General features: G+C 35.4%; 1 protein-coding gene across 2 annotated transcripts in view; it reads right to left on the reverse strand.

The window, feature by feature from the left end:
- The window catches only part of RIT2 (Ras like without CAAX 2), a 200,854-nt gene extending 185,814 nt beyond the window's left edge, over nt 1-15,040 (reverse strand). The window contains exon 1 of one of the 2 annotated variants that reach the window (XM_069880210.1): nt 14,720-15,040. In XM_069880210.1, the coding sequence (XP_069736311.1) occupies nt 14,720-14,822 (103 nt within the window). In that variant the 5' untranslated portion in view covers nt 14,823-15,040. The remainder of the gene's footprint in view (nt 1-14,719) is intronic. The other variant, XM_069880208.1, reaches the window with a different exon arrangement.
- Between the last annotated feature and the right edge of the window lie 7,879 nt (nt 15,041-22,919).

The raw sequence follows: 22,919 nt of genomic DNA on the forward strand, positions 1-22,919 counted from the left end.
GCAAATAAAGCATATGTGTGTAAGGTGTACAGCCAGTGAGATGCACATCGGCAGTTAGATACCAACCACGATGTTTCTAATAAGAGTGAAGAAACAAAGAAACAACAGATAGATTTTCATAGTCATATTACAAACAAGGAGAAAAGGTAAGGAAAATAATGATGACCGCTGTTGGCTTTGTGGCCTCCAATAGCAATTCAACAAAATGAAGGGAATGGCAGTACCAAAATGTAGTTAATATGATATAATCTTGATGCCACAGAAAAAAACTACAAAGAAAAATTAAATCTCCTTTACTTTTTTTATTTCTTCCATAATGCACCAAATTTGAAACACACTTGTGGTTCTTTGTCCTTCAAATTCTGCTATAAATTCTGTTATAATGTTTGCTGGAGTAATTCCTACATCTTCTCCTCTCATGCACTGCTTTAGACATTTTTCTACAGATATTTGAATGGGTAGGACAAAAAACAAGGGTCAAGGCATTGTGTGGTTATTTCAAAGAAAGAGTCAGGAACAAATGCAGATTTCTTTCTTCAGCTGTTTCCTTGTTTCCCTCTCCTCCCAACCTACCCTGGTATAAGTCGCTTACCCATTAATATGTATTTATTTGTATGGATCTTTCAGTATTAGAAAAAAAAAAGCTCTATTCTTTCTGCTCTGCTGTTGAGGTCAAGTAAAGAGTCTGCGTTAAGCTACCAGTTTTCTTTGTGATACGTGAGGCAATGCAGAACACAAATTGCATTTCCACTCTCTGTTCTGTTCTTTTAAATGTCACAATACTGACAGTAATCACTGAGCTGAACAGACATGACACAGAAGACACTGATGAAACAAATAAGGCCTGTATTATCTTGATTTTCTAGTGAAAAAGTAAACAAATATGTATTTGTTTATCAGTTTATAGATAGATGTTTCTGAATATAGGTGAGTTTTTAACACTGTTCCGTTGTGGGAAACTCATCATAGGTTTCACTCCTGAAATTAGTATAAATATAGAAATAAAGATATAGATACATAAAAAAATTAAAATCGGAACAGAAAAGCTATTTCACATCAGATTATCAATCTAAGCTTTTCTACACCGCCATATTCCTGGTAAAATATTTTATTAGCAGGAAGTACACTTAAAGTAAGTTTATGAGAAAGAAAAAGATAATCTTGAAAGATCTCATGGGCTTCACACACTGTACTAACATGAACAGGTGGTATTTTACATTTCCCACATCCCTCATAAATTCTACCATATGCTTGAAGAGAGAGCCTGCAAGAAAAAAGAAAGAAAAGCGGGAGGGAGGAATGAGTACTTAGAATCAAGTAATTCTGTCACCAACCTCTTAATGATTTTTTAGCAACCTGTTATAAACTAAACCTGAAAAGAATTATTCATGGAATTTGTCTGTTGCATGGAACTTGAACTGTGAGCCAGGGAAACCTTTGATTCCCTCAGGAACTTTCACCACAGTGCAAGCTCGTATCCTGTCTACCTGGGTCATTTCCTGAGCAGTCAAGTCTACTACAGCCTTTATAATCTGTTCTCAATCCACATCCTGCCATTTGTTGTGACTAAATTAACATCAGTGGTGCCAAAGATATTCCCATGTGTTAATACCCTGTAAAATATTCACTGCTTATAATTTTTAACTGCTTTATTTGAGATACTGAGTGTCAGGAAGGGAACAGTTAACTGGTTTAACTAATACTTGAACCTTAATATACTAATATTCACCCAGCATATACAATGACACTTTAGAAACATACGATGCTGTTTTACAAACTAGTTTGATCCATAGTTCTTTATATGTAAATGACATTGAGTGATAAAAGCTTTCAATCACTGTCACTGTCAATCAGTAAAAGTGGTTATCTCATTTGGGTTTTGCAGAGTTGTGTATGATTCTTTGAATAACACATTGGCACTAACAACTATTTTGCTTTAAGAGTGAAAATGTGTGTTACTTTACACTTAAATAAATCTTACATGAGTATGTGCTGATGATATGTGTATTTAACACTGTTTATAGTCATTGGCATTTTGTTTTCTGATTTTTCCTCCTACTGCCATTTGTCCATTTTTGATGACGGAGAAGTAGTTGTTTGTTTACAGGAAAGTGTGATAAGCAACAAAAGCTAAAGAATGAAAGTGGAGATAACAGCTGGGTCACAAAGAATGAAAGAAAATATTTATAAATACATATATTTTTGGTTTGCATCTTGACATTTTTCCCAGAGTGGGAAAACCAGAACTTAATTTTATTTCCTGGTGTTGAGTGAAATATGTCTCTAGTAGTACTATGATTCATTGTTTTGTTTGAGATTTTGGTGTGTGGATAGATCTAATTCTTCCAAAAACAGAGAAGAGTCTGACAAATTCTGTGTCTCCAACTGATTTCACTAGATTCTATGTGTTGCTGAAGCTGGGGTCTACAAACTCCTCCCAGTTCTGGATGATTCTAAGAACAACAAACAGGAGAAACATTGCTTTGCCTGACATCCCATAATTTTATATCAATGTTTGATTTACATATTCTTGATCACGGCTAAGGTAAGCTTCTCCAGTACCTGAAGACTTGGGAAAAAATGGACTGTGCCTAGATTCGTGGTGCTGCTTCTCCATCTTCCTCTTCTAGAAAGCCAGTGGGTGAGAAATATGGGATAAGAAGTCACAGAGGCAGGAGAAAGATGCACTGTGAACTCTGCATACTTGTTTCAGCCACCAGTACCTGGAGGAGATGTTGGGGTATAAACATGGGCCGGTAGTATCTGGTACAATAAGTACAATGAAAAGACAGCATCTGCGAGCATTGCTCTTTGATGAATGAACTACCGCCCTTTCCTTTTATTCCTTTGTTCCCTCACCATAGCATTTACTCATCATTGCCTAGTTCTCTGTTTTCTCAGTCCTTTTCCTATGTTTCTGGTTTTTTATAATTTCTTGTTCACTACTTTTAGTTAATCTGTTACATTTCCTCCTCCCAATGATTGTTTTGTTTCATTAGTATCTTCAGTTTTTCATTTTTTTCACAACCACCGCCCTCAAATATCACAGTCATTTGTCATTTCCATCATGATATCTGCATAAAAATTGGAAGTTTATGTGATTTAATACTTACTGTTATGTCAGACATTTAAAAACTTCTAAATATCTTGGATGATATTCAAGGAGAAAAAAATTTAAAAATTAATCTTTTGACTTTCAATTTCATAAAAACAGATCAGTAAACAGAGTACCCACTGAGACTATGATGAAAATTCACAGCTATTATTAACACTGGAAAATCCATTGAAACCGCTGTAAGTGAGAGAAAAGCACAGGAAACTGTTTCTGGAGCTTATGAAGGGCTACTTGATTACTGTAGTAGACTGCTCTTTCTTGCCTCTTATTCTCAGTAGGGAAATAAAGTGTCTCTAGAGCATATCTACAAACATAAGGACCCTGGGAATACATTCTTCGGCTGTGTGCAGTGGCAGATATTGCAGGAAGCAGACCTCTCATACACTGTATGTGATGACTAAACAGATGACTCTGTCAGCAGGCAACCCAAGTATGATTATTCATTGTGTACAAAATGTTTAAAGAATACTTTTCATTCAAGTTGAAGAAGGAACATCATTTCTATCTAAGGACGTTCTAGACAATATTATAGAGAAAGGAAAACTTGGCAGCCTGCTAGGCATTCTGTATGATTTAAGAAACTAGAGTTCTGCTGATTAGAAACAATAATGAATTTGACAATACTTGGTTTTGGTTTTGAGCTTTCTGAGTAAAAATTTGAAAAATAAAAACCTATATATTTTCCTAGCTACATAAGTGACATTTCTGTAGACACTGCAGATCCTGTTAGGCAGTTCAGTATAACACAACAAGCTGTCCTGCAGGTAGCACACAAGTAGGGGCACTAAAGGAATCACAGGATCTAACAGAGGATATGAATTTCAGCTAAAGTTATTTTATTTTGTGCATGTGAAAATGGACAAGAATTAGGGAATTACAAAACTGCATACCTCTTCAATGACATTGCAAAGGTGAAATTAAACAACTCTTCTCATAGCTGTAGCCTGTATAAGCTAAAGAACAACTACATACATCAGTCTCCCATCTGATTACAACTTTTTCCTTTCAAAAGTTTATGAAAGCTGTGCCTGTGCAAGAGAAGGCCATCTTTGTGTGTCCGAAAATGAGCTGGGGAAGAAGAAAACTGTCTTGGTTGAGCAGAGAGATCTGTGTGGATCTCAGAAAAAAAGGGAATAGTATATGAGCTTCCGAAGAAGGGACAGGCATCTCAGGAGTACTGTAGGGATGAAGTCAGATAATGTCGAGAGAAAATCAGAAAGTCTAAAGCCCAACTAAAATTTAGATTGGCCAATTCTGTGCAAGATTATAGAAAATCTTTTTACAAATATATTAACACCAAAAGGAAGGACAAGGAGAATCCCCATCCTTTACTGGACATAATAACAAAGGATGAGGACAAGGGTGGAGTATGTAATGCCCTCTTTGCTTCATTCTTTAATAGTAAGATAAGATGTTCCCTGGGTACTTAGCCTCATGAGACCGTAGACAGGGAGGAAGAGCAGAATAAAGGTTCCATGATCCAAGAGGAAATAGTTAGAGATCTTCTTAGCCAATTAGACATCCATAAGTCTATGGGGATGGATGTGATCCACTCGAGATTATTAAGGGAACTGGTGGAAGTGCTCAACAAAACCCTTTCCATCATCTACCAGTAGTGCTGGCTGACTGGAGAAGTTCCACCTGACTGAGGGCTAGCAGATGTTATTCTTATTTACAAGAAGGGTCAGAGAGAGGATCAAAGAAACCACAGGCCTCTCAGTCTGACCTCAGTGCTAGGGAGGGTGATGGTCATCTTGAGTGCTATCACACAGCACATGTGAGACAAAGCCCACTCTGCATGGGTTTAGAAAGGCCTATCCTGCCAACCTAACCTGATCACCTTCCATGACAAGGTGTTCTGCTTAACAGATGAGGGAAAAGCTGTGGTTAGAATGCCATAGAATCATAGAATCACAAGGTTGGAAAAGACCTCCTAGATCATCGAGTCCAACCATTCCTATCAATCACTAAACCATGCCTCTCAGCACCTCATCCACCCGTGCTTTAAACCCCTCCAGGGAGGGTGACTCAACCACCTCCCTGGGCAGTCTCTGCCAGTGCCCAATGACCCTTTCCATGAAAATTTTTTTCGTAATGTTCAGCCTGAACCTCCTCTGGCAGAGCTTGAGGCCATTCCCTCTTGTCCTGTCCCCTGTCACTTGGCAGCACCCTCCTCTCCACAACTTCCTTTTAGGTAGTTGTAGAGAGCAACGAGGTCTCCCCTCAGCTTTGCCTTCTAGTAAAGCCTTTGATGCTGTTTCTCACATTATTCTGCTTGAGAAACTGTCACTGGCCTGGACAGACACATCCTCTACTGGGTAAAATACTGGCTGGGTGGCTGGGTCCCGAGAGTGATGGTAAATGGAGTTAACTCCAGCTGGAGGCCAGTTCCAAGTGGGGTTCCCCAGGGCTCGGTGCTGGGTCCAGTTCTGTTCAATATCTTGATCAGTGACCTGGATGAGGGGATTGAATGTACACTTAGAAAATTTACGGATGACTTTAAGCTGGGAGGAAGGGTTGATCTTCTTGAGGATAAGGAGGATCTACAGAGGGATCTGAACAGGCTGGATCGGTGCACTGAGACCAATGGGATGAGGTTTAACAAGGACAAGTTCTGAGTCCTGCAGCTTTGAGTAATCAGTTCTAGTGGGAGGTGTCCCTGTCCATCGCAGGAGGTCTGGAATTAGATGATGTTTAAGGTCCCTTCCAACTCAAACCATTCTATGACTCTTTTGAATATTCTCCACATAACTTGCAACAAAGTGATTTTAGCTAGTGTCTCCACCAGGGCCATGGCTAGCTGGCAGGTAATGAATTAGCAAATCACCATCACTTGCAGAAAAGTGTCTTTCCAAGACAGCAAAACCTTTGAAACTGGGACCCTGTTTGGTACCTGTTGATTGAGATGTATGGGCATGATGAGTCTTCTAGGTTCTAGAAAATTAAAAAAATTATGAAGTCTTGCAAACATAAAGTGAGACTAAATAAAGTAAATGAAAAAATGAAAAGTGGAAAAGGATTACTAGAGGAATGGAAGGAAATAAAATGGAAAGTATGGAAGGAAGAGCTATGAAAGCAGCAACAGAAGGGGAAAAAAAAAAGTTCTTTCCTAATTGTGCTTTCAAGAGTGTCCCTAATGGATTTAATCTAATCCAAATTCTAGCAGATAACACGTGCCAAAAATGCTGCAGATGGCTTAGCTCAGCAGCAGGGATAGCTTGGAAGGGAAACAGTTCCTGTGGCTGCCTCAACAGATTGTTTACAGCAAAGATACTGACAGTGCCCAGTCATTGTCATGAAACAGTGCTTGTTCCCTTATTTGAGACTTCAGTCTGGGCATTTCAAATGGCAGATTTGTGTGTGGTTGAAACCAGGAGAGTCACTGATAGTTCAATTACTGTTGTTGAGGAGCAGCCCAGAAGGTTTCCTACCTGTTGATAGCAAGCAGTACAAACGGATAAAGCTAAGCAGTATATATCTCACTGAAATCTTCACTGTGTAAGTGAAGACTTCTTTCATTAAATCTCACTATGAAAAGCAGATTCATTTATACAACCTTAATGTATCCTAATTACTTCAAATCATCATTCACATAGGAGAAGTTCAAATGAAGGTCCTGGATCAGTAAATCCCATTTCAGTCAATAAACCAGAATAGGGTATTTTTGCAAGTATTGAGCTTACAGATCTACTTACTTTCCAGTGGCACCACTATCCAACATATGCATTAGGTGGCCATTACTGTCAGGGTGCAACCCCAATGAGTTTCCAGTTATACAAGACCCTAATACTCCAAAGGATGCGTTTTAGCTCTGTGTGAAGAAACATCAATAACTTTTTTTGTACAAAACATCAAGTTCAGCCTTAGATCTCTCTGAAGCAGTCTGAACATCAGGAAAGATTCTGTTTATACAAGTTGATAATGCTGTATCAGGCACAAGTCCTCATTATTTTTAGAGCATTTTATAATTTTGAGGATGGCAGTATTTCTTCTTCTCTGCAAGAGAACCTGTAAGTGAAGAATCTAAGTGCTTTTTCAGTTTAGGTGTATTTGATCATTAGTGCTCAGTCTTTATAATGTGTTATTCTATCTTAAACTGGTGTAAACCAACTAGACTAATACAACATTCACAAGCCTGTTCCATTCAAAGAGTATTCCACCATGTATCCATCTTGATTTTTAGCAAATAGTTATGGGTATATACTGCTCTTATTGACCAAAGGAAGTCAAGGCCTGAAGATCTCACACATCTCTAATTATGCACATTTTAATTCTTATTTTATCATTTAACTGGTTAGTCTCCATTAAAATGTCTAGTCCCCTTTTTTTCCTTAAATTTTGGAAAACATGTCTTCTTTTCTTTATATTTATTACCTTTGGATATCCTGAATTCCCTATTTCTGTGCCAAAGTGGCACAGACGGTGACCAGCCCACTGGCTAAACTTATCCAAGTGGGTATTCATCATCTCGATATTATGATGGGAGAAGCTGAACAGATCAACCCATTCACATTATAGCCGTATCCAGTCCAATTTATACTAAAGCACTGTACACGTATGCAAGTTGCATAATAAAGAATCATTGAATACTGGTTGACAGAGCTATTTGAACATAGTCATAGTCATTTGTCATCATAAATCACATAGTATCAGCCTTTTTATCACCTCTGTTTATCTTCTCTAAACTCTCTCCAATTCATCAGATGTCTTCTGGTACTGAAGAAACCAGAACTGCAGACAGCTTTCCCTGTAGCCTGTTTGTATCTCATATGCAGAAATCATCCTATTAAATGCAGGAGCAATAATTGAATCCTCCACCCCTCAAGCCATTGAATTATGTGAACTGGCAAAATAATGAAAACCTCTTTAACTCATTTTCCCAAGACAAATAATTCTGTCCATAAGGTCTGCCCATAGTCAAGAAAATTAATGAATAAGCAGTGTGTTCAATCATTTCAAGTAGATAACAAACACACTAAAGATCAATGTAGAGTAAGGGTCCAGAATTATTGAATCCAGAGTTTCAATGGAAAAAAACCGGTACAAAATACTTCCAAAATAGGATGACTCATAAAGTAATGCAGAATTCAGCTCATCACTAGAGATGTGATGTCACAGGTGACTGTGCTGGGGGAAAGAGCAAGTAACTAAAGGGCTACTGCAAATGTTTCTCTATATGTGATTTGTGTGAATTACTCCTGAACAAAATAATCCATTCTCGGAAGAACAAAAAAAAAAAAACTGTTGAGAGAAAATCAGTTAGCAATCTTGTTTCTAGTAAGACCACTAATACTATGGCAAGTGAACTTATTCGGATTCTTATAAAGAAAATGATGTGGAAATACTAGGGCATTCAAATTAAGGTTACAAAATACTCTGAGCAGGAAAATAAGTTTCTACAAGTGAAGTTTAGATTCTCAATGAAGAGAAAGAATATCAAAGTGTAAAGTGATCATTGTCTATACATATTAACTGACTGGAAAATAAGAGAGTAGCAAGTTTTTCAGAATTGTTAACAGGAAGTAATAAGAAAATGGTTAAAAGTTAACATTACACAAAATCAAGCTGGAAAAAAAATCACTAACCTATCTAAGAAGGGAATTGAAACATAAAATCAGTTTTGCTATCAGAGAACACAAATATATCAGAACTCTGCATTTATAAAGTCTCCAGTGAATAATTCAGTTTACTGGGAGAAATGGAAGTTTCCCATACTTAGGAATATGTTTGGCTCGATTTGATAGGCCTTATCTACAAAGTTTTTTCATCATGGATCAAATACAACTTACGTAAACACCAAACTCCACGTAGCATTTGTACTTCTTCATTAGAAGTATGACTGTAATCATCTTAGAGCATCTCAGACATGACAAACTTAGCTGGTAGATTACAGTGTCCATTTACATCTTTTTCTCCATGTATACGTCATTGCCAAGAAGTATTACTATATCTTTTTGGCTGTAACACTACTGGTATTCTGCTGTCTCCTCTATTCTTTTCCCAGCCTTGTACTGACATTTACACAGCAGGTCACAGCTGATCACAGGTTACAGCCAATGCTATGAAGCGACCAATGGAATTAATATGTTATTTTGACTAACTGATATCCTTGTATTTTCGGAACTACTACCAAGCAAGGAAGTTTTCCTCTGGTCAGCAAATACATAACCTTTATTCTTTCCCATTTTATAAATTCTTTTCCTTCGTCTGAATGTGTATGAGATTAGTTATTCCCCTGAAATTCTCAGGTCTTATATTTAGCCTTAAAAATCCAAACAACTTTTTTTTTCAAGCAGATGATAATAAAGGAACAAACATTTCTTTTCAGAGAGAGGCAGATGTGCCTCTTTTATCAGTTGAGTATCTCAATTTCTACTCCAGTCAAAAAAAAAAAAAAAATTAGTGTTTGTGCAGTCACGGGGGAAACAGACTATACTTATATTGACTTTGCCAGGAAAAAAGTGATTTGGTTTGCTTAACTGTAATCCACACCACACACAAGCACTTGAAAGGCTACTTTTTTCACCTTGACTCATACTGAACAGTAACTTAATCCACCACCTTAGTTCTAGCTATTGGTTAATCCCAGAAGGCAGTAGGAGGCCAGACTCTTTCCCTTGCTCCATTTACCAGGAACTTCAAGAATCATAATTGTAACTTAGCACACATTCAGGAGGGAAAAAACACTAAAACCAAAGCCAATAACCAACACTCTTCCCTCGAAAAAACTCTACTAAGAAGTTATTTGATTAAGGTATGAAGTGCGTTCTACAATATTGAGAGCATTGTGATGATGTAGGAACAGCATCAGGATGCCCATATGGAACTTTTCAACCTCAGCTCTTTTGATGCCCATGGAAACTACTTTCGCTCTTCATGCTTTTCCAATGTAGCCTGGATCATATGCTAACTTATCTCCAATGGACTAATAAACAGCTGGAGCGGGTCAGTTCCTGAGCACTCTATTTTCTGAGGATTGTTGTTACAAAGGCTTGAAATGAATAGGCATAGAATTTGCTTTATCTAAACAGAACAAGGCATAAAACTAATCAAACAAAAAAGTCAGTTGATTACATAAATAAAAGAAAATTGAGGATTTAATTGAATTCCTATTACAGAAGTCACCACATCACAAAAAAACTTGCCGCTTTCACATGTTTTGATATTTATTTTGTAATTAGGATTTTGGAATTAACTGAATAAGTCACCTGTATCTGTAGAAATATGGCACTTGTGCAACACTGACAAAAAAAAATATTAATTGAATCACTGGGGTAGGCATTTTTCCCTTAAACATATAAGCCTGAGAAATACATTTCTTCATATTCTTTCTCTAACACACCTAAGATAACCTTTTCAAAACCCCTTGTCTTCTAATCTTTTTAAAGACTGAAGCCTGGAAATATACCTAAGTGTTCTCCCAACCTCTATATTAAAACAAAAATTATATTAGTTTTACAAAAATCTTGGGTTAATTAATTGAAAATACCTTCATTATCTTTTTTTAAGATGGCAACAAATAAAGTGGCAATTAGTCTGAGAAATGAATCTTGAAAATGTACATTTTCTCTAAGATAAAACGACCCAAATTTACTAGTGATAAATATTTATTAGTTTATGAATTTTTAAAAAAAAATCCTCTTCTCATCTGAAATGTGACTTTCACAAGATAACTAGCATGAAATTCACTTTGCATCTATGATACACTTTTTCTGTGGATAAACAAGGCATTCCCTTTAACAGAAATAACAGTAGAATATCTTCACCCAGAAATAAATCAACTTTAACTAGTATTAGGGGAAAAAAATCACAAAAGCTGGAAGGAAGTTGCACATAAAGTTAGATTATGATGCAATCTGATTAACATTTGAAGGATGCCTACATAAAAATAATTTGTCATTAAACAGAGGTTTTCTTTTTTATCCAGTTGCACAGGTACATCAATTTGTTCTTTCTGGTTATCAAGGTGCAGCTACTCAGTTACTTATTGCTAATGATTTGCAGAATGTGCTGCAGTCAATTTTTGTTATTAGTGCAATTAGTTGACTAAATATAAGCCAGCAATGCATTATCTCAGGATTCAGAAGTTGTTTTGTGTGTACTTTTTGTAATACAGAAAAACAGAGCTAAACAGTTTCAAACCTATTGAGATTCTTAGGGTTTAATCCATATACCAGGCAACTTGAGGTAGGTTACAAGGTTTTAGAGCTGACCTGAGACTTGTCTTAGTACTAGAGGAGGCGAGTGTCAAAATCTTTTTTCAATTGAAATTCAATCACTTCAGAAATGTTTAATTTTGTTGTAAATCATAATCAAACGAGAGTTGGGAGAAAATCTACTTTTATTTTATTGTATACCATTTCATTTTATATTCCTTGACTAATTTAGGTTTAAACTTATAGCAGAATATATTGTTGTTCTGGATATCAGACAACCTACACATAGTAACAAATTAGTACATTGCTCCGGAAACAAGAGTAGTTCTGTTTTCAGAAGTCTTAGAAGGGATGAATCTTTCTAGGGAATCTATAATCTGTAATTGTTATACAAAAATCACTTCCCAGGAAAATTTACATATAGAATCATAGATTCATTTAGGTTGTAAAACACACTAAAGATCACTGAGTCCAATCATATACTTAAAACTTCCAATTGATAGCTATTTACATTTTAATTAAATGACATTGTTACCTGTTTGTTAGGAACTCTGAGGGTTAATGGGGTGTGTTTGTTCTCCCTTAAAATATGGACATGAATTATTTTCTTTCCTGGCGCAGATTTTGAAGTGTGGAGTCACTTAAGTAATGAACTTTATTATATTTTGTTTCCACATTGTTTCTCTGAATGTGGTAGATATCAGATCTAGCTGTGCTGAGTTTATCTTACTTTATCAATTCTTGTAAAATGTCTACTATGCTGAACACTGAATAGCCCAAATAACAGCAAGTTGCATGTCGTCCTCTATTGTCTGCCATCTCGGAAGAGAGAATTGAAGAGAGAAGCCTTACAATCCAAAGTAAATATTCTATAAACACCAAAACTGAAAGAACATCCATTCTTGCTGTCCTTGTACTCATTCATTCCTGTCCACACATACAATCACCACCTTCAGCCTCTTGTAATGAGCTTGAAATTTTCAGTGCAAAGACCTCCATACATACAGTATGAAACAACAATAACAGTGTAGAAGAGGATGGGAAAGAGAAGATGAAAATGCAAAGGAGATACTCAGAAATTATCTGTGTCCAGGGCAAAAAGAAACCTAACAACATTTTTTTGGCTTGGTTTTCCTGGAAAATTCTTTTCCAACGTGAATTGTTTAATAGTTAAGAAAATGAGAGATGGAAAGACTTTTATCCAAAAGAGTTTTCCCACTCAGCAAATTAACTTTGGCTGTTACTGTTCTTACTATGACTTAAAAAATAAAGGATGGAGGAGAAGGGGGAAAGAAACCAGGGTATTATTCAATACATCATGCTACATATCACTATCTGTATAACTCTGAATTGGAAATTGAACTTTTTTTCAATCTCCCACCCTTATTTTACCCTGACCCTTTGTTATGGTTAAATAAATTATTTCCTTGAAAGAGTGAATCCAGGTCATTAAGGGAGAGCAGAGCTCATCTTGGGCAACGAAAGTAGTCATTCAAGACTTTTTCTTCTTTTAATCCAGTGTAAATTGTTCCTACCTATACAACAGTCAGAATGAATTCATGATTTAAGAAATTACATCAATGCTTCCTTATCTCTATCAGAATTCTATCAGCTGAATTATATCAGGGTTCTACTAAAATATTGAATGCCCATACCACCTTGGAAGTTCATAGCTCAGATGCAATGAAATGCCTACTTCCTTTTTTCTGTACTCTCATTTCTCAGTTGTTGGAGTATTTTCCCCAAGAGGTTTCACTTTTGTGAAAACAAAGTACAGAAGGTTTTCATTAAGCTTATTGAACCTCATAACTATCTACTTCATCTTATTTTTATTTCTCTAGACTACACAGATGCTCAAATCTTCTTGAAGAATTATGGGGTACTCAGCTTTGGAGATGTATCATTACCTTTTGTAATTCACATATCTCATGAGATCAACAGCTAATTTTTTTCTTAATTTGTATTTTAAAATTCTTATCTAATGGTTAATGGAAACTCTAAAATTTCCTCATTATTTAAGTATATTTTGGCTGTTATGTCTTGGTTAAACTCTGAATATAGTATAGTTTGTAACACCTTTTATTTTGATGAATGAGTCTTTGAAATGACATTGTTCTTACAAAAATATGTTTGGGAAAAATTGCTGCCATCTTTTGGATGCACTCTGGAAAAAAAAAAAAAAAAGCAGTGACTTTTTTCCTGGATACCTGTTTTACTATTGAAAAGATAATCTTAAATGTAAAAAGTTACTCTGAGGTAACAAATATTTTCTTCTTTCTCATTTTATATAGTGATCGCAGTGTAATACCTGTGAAAATTGTTTGCTTGGTTAAGCAATACTGATGGGAAATAGCTTTCACTGAAAGATATACCACTGAAGTTGAAGCCAAACATAACAAGAAAACATGTATATGTATATGGATACAGAGAGGAAGTTATATCCACTCACAAAATTTAAATTTTTGCCTCTATACCTGGTTTTGTTATTTGAATAAGAAATAAAAATTATTGATCTATAAAATTATTATAGTTTAATGTCACAGCTTATTTATTCTGAGATTTCTTTGGAGTTTACACTGGGTGTTCTTTTTTTTCTTTGTTGTTTTCTTCTCTTTTTCTTTAGAATTTCCAGAAGATGTAATCAGATGCTTGCTGTGTGGCCAGCTCAATACACTGGCTGCTAAGACAAACACTGCAAATTCAACAAAGTCTTCTTAAGAACAGAGAATGTTAATGTCAGTGAGAATAAATCACAGGTGATATTATCTGGGAAAAAGAAAACATTGTCCAGAGAAAATAATGACTCCTCTGAAGAGATACCATTGTCAGACACTAGCATATCTGGCCAGCACTGGACAGTTATATTAAAATATACTGCAAATCTACCTTATCGCCTGAAGTGAGTCTCAGACATGCATTTTGTAACTGTCCGGATAGGAAAGGAGGCTGACACCATCTGAGCCATAGCAACTCTCAGCAAAAATGTCAAAATAAGATGAGGGGAAGAAAAGAGAAATACTGTAGGCATCCTCCACATTTTGCACTGTATAACTGACCTTGCAGTTAGTCTAATTTCTGCCTGGACACAAGGGCTGTCAGGCCAGCAAGTTACATTCACACTATCCAGGAAACCATCACCCGTCACCAAGTGTTAGAGTGACAGGACCATTTGCTGTTCCACTAATAGCAGCAAACTGATCACTTTCTCATTATATACAATGGAACCAAGGTGAGTTTTACAAAAATAGCCAATTAAAAAGGCTTATAACATTTCAGTCTGTAACAAATTAAGCTGACTCACTGCCCTAGTCATGAATTATAATCTTTTATCCAGCCTATATACAAGAGAAAAAGGTATGGCATCTCTCACTGAAAAGCATTCTTGTTCTGTAAACTTTACTCTCCCATTTCACCCCTTTTCCCCAAAAATGTTATTGCTCAAACTTACCGCTTTTGCCAACTCCCCCTGCTCCTAGCATCACCACCTTGTACTCTCTGGAGCCTGCTGAAGAATTGCTGGAAGAGCTGATCATTTCATTTTCTAGCTCCATCTTGCACAAGGCAGAAGGGAGCAAAACGGAAGAAAAAGAAACTGGCAGGAGCTTTCCCTAATCTTAAACAACTATAAAAGCTGTATTAGGGGGATGAAAAAAAAAAAGCAGAAAGGAAAGGTATAATACAAGAGGTACGATTTATCAGCCTCACACTCGCTGCTGTGCCTGTGTTAGCTAGAGAAGGTCTCATAGCAACCACTTTAACAGCTTCCAATAAAAATCTCTCTCTGCCCCCTCCCAGCTCTGTATCGTTCTCTGTGTTTCTCTTCCTGGACAGAAGCAGTTTTGTGAGCACTCAAGAGCACTGGTACTCCTGGGTGTTGCTGTATCATTAGAGTCATATTAAGCAGAGCTCCCAGAAAAACAAAATGGATCACATTTCCTAATTATGCTTGTTATTCCATGTAGCACTTGCTTAAATCATGGACAATAATAAACCAGACCAAACAACCTTTGTCACCTTGGAGTTAAATATTCATCCCATTTTCATCAACTTTGCTAGATTTACATTTAATACTACTAGAAGTGAAATAAGCAACAACTTTTTAGAGTCTTTCTTCTTCATGAAGCTTACCGTAATGCAGAGAAGTTTTCTAACATCAGCTTTGCTCCTAGATCAGGTCCCTGTTAATTCAATTTCCACAGATTATTTGCATAACTAACCTAGGCATTTTGAAAAGTGGTCTGTTTGTTGTTGTCTTTTTTTCCCCTAGAACAAATTTCTGAAGGATATTTGAACTAAAAAGAGGGGTTGAGATCTATTAACAGAGAAAATACACATAAGTAAAGAAGAAAAACAAAGTGTTTAAATATTTCATACTAATATCAAGTGGTTTCTCTAACCAGCCTGATCAGTCCAGATAATAAAGAAAAGTATAAAGCAAAATGTTTGTGAATGACATCCTGTGTGAAAATCTGACCATTAGAATTATTCAGTGAAAACTTACAGACTACAGCAATTCACTGATTTTTGATGGTTTCTTAACAGATCTAGTATATTTAAAGAATGTGCTGAGTTATAAGATACTTGCCCAGCTTTAAAAGTATGCAGTATTTTTGAAGACCAAAAAACATGCACTACAAAAGTAATGGGAAGCAAAAACTTGGTCTTCTTGAAAAAGTGCTGGGGTATGACGTGGGCAGCTATTAAGGAGACAGGGAAATGGAAGCAGGAGAGGCAGTGAGTGAAGTAATCAGTCTAGGAAGTCAGATACCTTCACCTGTGCAGTCCTCCAATTATCTCATACAGATTAAACATACAGCATCACGTAGGAATAGAGAATTAAAAGCTGAAAAGGAAAGAAAAAATCATAGACTGATTAAGGACATAATTTAAAGAAAATTAGGAAGGAGAGTAAAAGTTATAGAAGAGAGCATGAACGAAATATGGTTTAAGGGACTGAGGAAATAGATGATTAAAAGGAAGAAATACATAGGTATAATATCATAATTATTGAGTGGAGAAGGAGAACAGAACATGAATATTCATTTTCCTTCCTAATAAAAAAAAATTAGGAAGCATTAGATGAAACAGACAGCAGCAAGGTTCAAAAACAAAGTACTTGTAAGTGTTATCACTGACTTAAGGAACTTGGCATTTTGAGCAGTGGAAATGAAATTATGGTGAAAAAAATTTGGATACAGGGTAATAAAAAAAATACACTGTGGACTATTAAAGTCACCTCATCTTGCTTGAGTAATACTGAAGACTCACACCAACGGATCCTGTGAAAATACTGAAGAATGAAAGTATGATTATCTGTTTACAGCTATATGACAAAAGATAACAGGAGAGCCAGTGTTCCAAGAACTCCTCCAGAATCAGGATCTGCTACTCAGAAATTCTATATTAACCATGCTGTGAGCAACATTGTTGGCTGTATTGATGCCTGGATACCAACCTCAGAATTATGAAGGATTTGATCTTCAGATTATAAACTTCACCAGGAAATTCTGAATATAATAATATGACTGTTAAAACTTGAACTTCAGCAAAAAAAAAGAGACAAGTAGGTGAGTAAATCTGTGCTGTGATTAGAATTCCATTTTCTCTAAAATCTTCCTCAAGTGTTCAGCATTGACATATTAGATAAAACTCATAATGATATTCAAATCATTGCTTAAAATAGATGAATTTTCCTAGTAATCTCCATCAACACAGCAACCTCTACCTCAGAGTATAGATGGCAGACATATAGATGGCAGACACATTTGGCTGACATTAAAACGTCAAGAAAGTAAGTGATAGTTGGTGTGAGTCAAAAGACAAGCTAAGCAAAATATTAAAAAATAAGTTAGTGAAAATTATGTGTATGTAATGAATAAGTCAGATTTCTTTTCCTGATACTTCTGTTCATCAAAGAGAAGTAGCAAGTAACTTTTTTGTTTTATTTAGAGCTGGAAAGAGAGGAAGAATATAACAAATGGAAGTGGCTATAAAATAAAATTATGATAAAGCAGGGAACAGAGTGAGACAGAATTGCATGGAAAGCCACTTCCTGATCTTTTAAGGAAATCCAGAAATAGGAATATGGCATTTTTATGACTGAAGGAATGGAATTAAATGTATTTTATGTCTTTATTGGGAACTGTCCATTTAAAATACTTCCTTTAATGACAAATAAAAAGGTTTTTTATACTTCAACAATTTAATCATTATTATTGCATCATATAAACATTTGGTCAAGCATACACTGCTAACTTCCACTGAGCTTTAAAAGGTGATACTGAATTCCCATTAATAATGCAGGACTTATTCTACTTGATTTCTTCATAGTTTCTTATTAGCAAACATCCTACACCACTATATTTTCATTCAATTCAGTAGTGGAGGACAAGTATTTTGCTTCATTCTCATTTCCTATAACGTGAATTAGTCTTCCTTCTCCTACCTGAGCAGGGAAGTACAAGGTTTTACTTTCAGTCTCCTAAAACCAAAATTAATTCTGAGGTTATTTGAAATAACTCTGCTTGAAAATCTTAATAATGCAGTAAAAAATCGCCAGCGTAAATGTTTTACAGAGAATAGGAAGATACAGTACAAAATGGAACAATCAAACCTGAGACACTAGAGTTTTTACAACAACTGACACATTCCACAAAAAATTCCTACTGCTTATTTTATCTCTTTGTTTCCCTGCTTTAAGGACATATTTATCATGAAGTACGTTCAAAGATAACTACCCTCAGGCAAACAAGAGTAACTGCAAAGGTGTGAAAAAAGCTTAGGTTACTAGCCTATAATGAGTCATTTATTTATCAAATTTGGATTGTAATACTATTTATATATTGGTCATGACCGTACAGCATACATTTTTTTGTTTTTAATTTGCTATTCAAACTCACTTTAAAATACATAAATCAATTGAAAACATTCAGTATTCAAAATTGAGCAACTGCTTTGTTTGAATCCATATTCTGACATTTAATATTGAAATAGTTGTACACATAGATCTTTAAGGATGCTTAGGTCTGAAGCAAAAGGCAACCTACAGATAGGTATGTTGAAGAGAAATAAATGAGCTTTTTCAAGAGAAAATGCCATTAGAAACCATATTCCATTAATCCTACATCTCTGTAGGGGGTGTGCTCTGGGGGTGTTGAATAAAATAATGAGATGTTAATACAACATGTAAATGTTCCAAAATTGTTTCCTAGAGCACTTTGTGTTGAGGAGATTTTATCAATTAACCTGGATAAATATTCTTGTCATTAGGCAGGGAGTTCATGAGTTTAAAAACTTGAATAGTAAGCAAAATGCAAATCCTGGCTGATTTCTGCTCCAGTAAGTGATGGGTGTAAAGCCATGTGAACATCTAACAATACGCGAATATGCATGAGCCCACTGGGGTCCATGCCATTATGGAAAGACTGACCAGACTTTGTCCCTCATGTTTACATATTAGGCGCAGCAAAGAAAAGAAATGCAAAAAGCACCCTTCATAAAAGGGCATATAAGCCCACCTTGCTGAACTGCTGAAGTGCTGCTATGACAAGAAAGAGTGCTAATGCAGAAATCACTGTACAGCACTGGAAAGCTAATTCAATCTCCTCCTGAGAAAAAAAACATTTAGCACACTAGCTTAACTTGATCAATTCTGAATAAAACTAGCATAATACAGTAATTTCTACGGAATTTTTTAAAAATTTAAACTTAAATTTTACATTAACAGATTTCACATATTCATTCTTAAATATGCTGAGCAGCTCTAACGTTATTGCTTAGGGACCTCCAACACACTGTAGAAACACCTCTGCAATTTTGGAATTCATATTCCTAGTACAAAAATCCAGAGGTTCAATCACTCATCTGCCACTGGCACTCTGTTTTCCTTAGGTAAACCTCATCCTTTTTCTGTTCTCCATGTTACTTTTTTGTAGAATGACTTAATGTGTCACACATAGTATACCTAATAGAAGACTTGACAACCTCCCACCTTGAAGCTGGCTCTTTAGCTCAAGCTGTTAAGACATAAGCCTTTTGTTCTGAAGTATTTATTTCTGTCCCGAGTGTCAGACAACATACCATCCACCGCCTATGCTGCAATTTATTTTAATCTAAGCCTTATTAGTACATCTAGTGGCAAAAGGAAATGAAAGAAGAAAAGATGTGAGACTGATTGTTAACAGAAATTGTGAAACTACTTCAAAGTTCATAGGGCAAAGAAGCACTGTGGTTTTAGTCTTGTGAAAGAAAGGATGTTTACTGGGAACAACATAGAAAAACCAATGTAACTAATAAACTACCTGCTGTACAAAGATTTGAGAAATAGGGGCAGTTTGTCACATTCTTGAGAACACTCAAATAGAATTAACTTTAAAATTCTTACAAGTGACTATCTTCTTATAGAACAAAAACATTGAAGGTCATGTTCTAAAGTACGTCAAAGGGAAAAAGCTATTTCCTCTGGGATTCCAATAACGTTTCACAAATGATTTATGATCTTACTGTCAAGAAATACTAATGATTGTGGGTCATTTATGGATTTCTGTTGAATTTTAATTACATTTATAGATAAGGCTTTTGTACTTTCAAATGCAACACGGTATTCAGAATGTGCAAATCTATAAGATCTCAAAGCCTTGACTACATATAAACATGTTCTTTGTGAGTGTGAGTATATGTTTATTCTAAATTCATTTACCTTCCGGTGCTTTTACTAGGAAGGAAAATGATAAGTATGGATATAATACAAAATACTATAAAAAAGGTTTTAGAAGAGCTCTAAAGAGGCCATATTTTTCATCCCTGCCCCACTTCAGAAATCCAGTTAAGTAATTTGAACAATATTTGCTTAACCTTATTTTAAGGTCTCCGAGAAAGAGAAACTACCAGATTTCTCAAACATTGAAATAAATTGCCTCACTACCTTACTAGAACTATCTCTAAAACCTGACTATACAATATGACTATTGCTTCTCATCCCACCTGCTACAAATATTATGAGAATTCATAGGGAACATACTGAATGCATTTAAAGAGTGAGCTAGTGAATCAAAAGAACATTTTAAGTATAGAAAATGTTGTTCTTTTTAGCATTCTTGTCTCCTCTTTTTCTTTCATGCCTCTTCGTTTTCACCAGAAGGCTCACCCTATCATCCTCCTTCACAGATCATTCATTAACCTTTTATGCTTCTTTTGTTCCCAAAGGTTTTCCACTCTCTTTTGAACTGTGCTTCCCAAATCTGATCATAGTATTGTTTCAAGACGCCATACAATATGGATCTACACCTACTACCAGTACATTTCAAGCTTAGAATAGCTATAAAAAATCACAGACAATTGACACTAACAGATGGAATATCTTTGGTATCTTTATTCTGTATTTACATGTTTTCGTGCAAAATAATAATTTTCTTGGATTGAACTAGTTTCTAACATTTAACTTTTCTTTTAGAAGGTTCTTCTTCTTTTAAGAAGGTTCTCTCATGTTGACTGCTTCCTTGATGGTGGTATTAGATGACAATAATACCTGCATCCTGGAAGTCCTTACACATGAAAATAGTTTCCCTAACTCTACTTCAGACATGTGAATTTTAACACAGAAAAATTACAAATGGTAGTAGACACACTCTTGAATTTGATCTGTAATCAGTCATTTACATGTCTTCTGCTTTGCTGCCCACAGATTCGCTAAGACTAACTTCAGGTTCTTTGGGGAAACACCAAAACGGATAAATCTGAATTTTTCTAATCTTGATTTATCCTCATATCATAGATTATTTTCCATGTTGAGAATGGTTTATTCTAGAAATCAAATTGTATATTGGTATTCTATCAGTTGAATTTCAGTGAGTATTTTGCAGTTCTTAAATCTGTTGCAAATAGCAAGTCTTCTAAGTGCATAATTAAGCTGAACAACTGTACCAATAGTAAAAAAAAAAATCAAAACCAATCTTTTCATTTAAAATCATCAGTGAAAGGTTTTTGAAAGAATATTCAGACATTTGACTAGCTAAGTCTCCCAGTAGACATATTGTTCCCTGTGTTGAACAGTGGAATATTTGGTAAGTTTAAAGTAATGGAGGCTTGGACTCAGCAACCTACTAGGCTGAATAAATGATTACAAGAAACAATACAAATATTGATATATATACTGGGTTTGTTTTCAGAAGTAGCAATGCAGTTTTTTCTTGGCTGAAAGTTTCTGTTGTCATTCTGTTCACATTAATGCTTGAATTCTGATGAACTTACCTCTTTTGAAAGCTTTCAATCTGTTTAAAGGGACCAGTTTCACGTATAAAAATAACACTTAAAACACGAGGAATCCTGCATGCAAGCTATTACTATGTTTTAAAAATGTGAGATAGACTCTTGCATTTAAGCTCTAATACATGGATTATGTTCTGGAGAAGTATGTGAAGTCATTTATTTGTAAAGGTCTTAAAGAGTTGTGTTGTAACAAATATTCCACTTGTGGATTCTACTGTGCTTCAAAACCTGCTTATGCCAAAAACACTGGACACTTCAGTCTGTCCCTAGTCTGTTAATCAGTTTAAAGATGCTATTCCTACAAAATACTGTAAGATCAATAGGCTTATGTGTTAGGAAAAGAGCTAATCCAACCTCTGTATGTCATAAAAAGCAAAACAGTGCAGTAATTTTATAATGTTAATTAAGCATGAGTGGAAAAACCCATCACTGTAGGCTTTATTGTATCACTGACTCTTTAACTTTACAAGCTCAGTTTTACCAAAATAAAATTAATTCAGAAAAGTAGTGCAAAATCAGAATCCCAGTTCTTTGCATTCAAAATGCTTAGTATCTCTTACTGGGATCATTCAAGACAATACTTCGTATTGGGTGAACCATGAATCTATTTCCAAGCTCTGACGTCACATCAGGTGTGGTTTTCATTGCTCTATTAAAAAAAAAAAAAAGAAAGAAAAAGAAAACTCTCTGCAATCTGGAAGAAGAAGGATAAAGACAGCTCTGAAAATTAAAATACTGAAATTGTCAAGGGGTTAAATTCACCAAGTGATGCTTTTCTTACTTCTATCAGCATACTGATGTCACTAAAAGTAGACTGTAGATACCCATAGGCAGAGATCCTTCTGTCTGCTCAGCAAAACCAATATTTCAGTTATTTATTCCCTGGTACTCTTATAAAAATAATAAAAATATATCCTGAAGGGAAGCCAAAAAAGGTCAAATTAACCTTGCTTTGGTGCCATATTGTCATTAGCAAAGCTCTAGGAAATGATATACAACAGAGAAAACCCTAAATATATTATTTGAGTCTACATGGAACAATAAAGAGTGATTAGCTTGATAAACTCTCTCTTATTTCTGTGAAGTGTTTTTAATGAACACTGCAAAATCAGATATTTTCTTTTCTTAGGAGGACGGATGTCTTTTGATAAGAAAAACATAAATTTTTCAAATTCTATGTTGAGGATCATCTCAAAAGGCCGCAGTTAATAAAGCATGATGAAGGGTCTTAGAGGGGTTAATGAACGCTAAATCCCTTTATATCTGCCTTACTTCAACTTAGAAAACTCATAAAGGGGTAAAATCCTGTGAAATTTAAGTTAGGTAAACTGGTTACTGAATCCATATATTCAACAAGTCTTGAATCACAGATTCATTGAATG

This window comes from Phaenicophaeus curvirostris, chromosome Z, assembly GCF_032191515.1.
Source record: "Phaenicophaeus curvirostris isolate KB17595 chromosome Z, BPBGC_Pcur_1.0, whole genome shotgun sequence".
Classification (NCBI taxonomy): domain Eukaryota; kingdom Metazoa; phylum Chordata; class Aves; order Cuculiformes; family Cuculidae; genus Phaenicophaeus; species Phaenicophaeus curvirostris.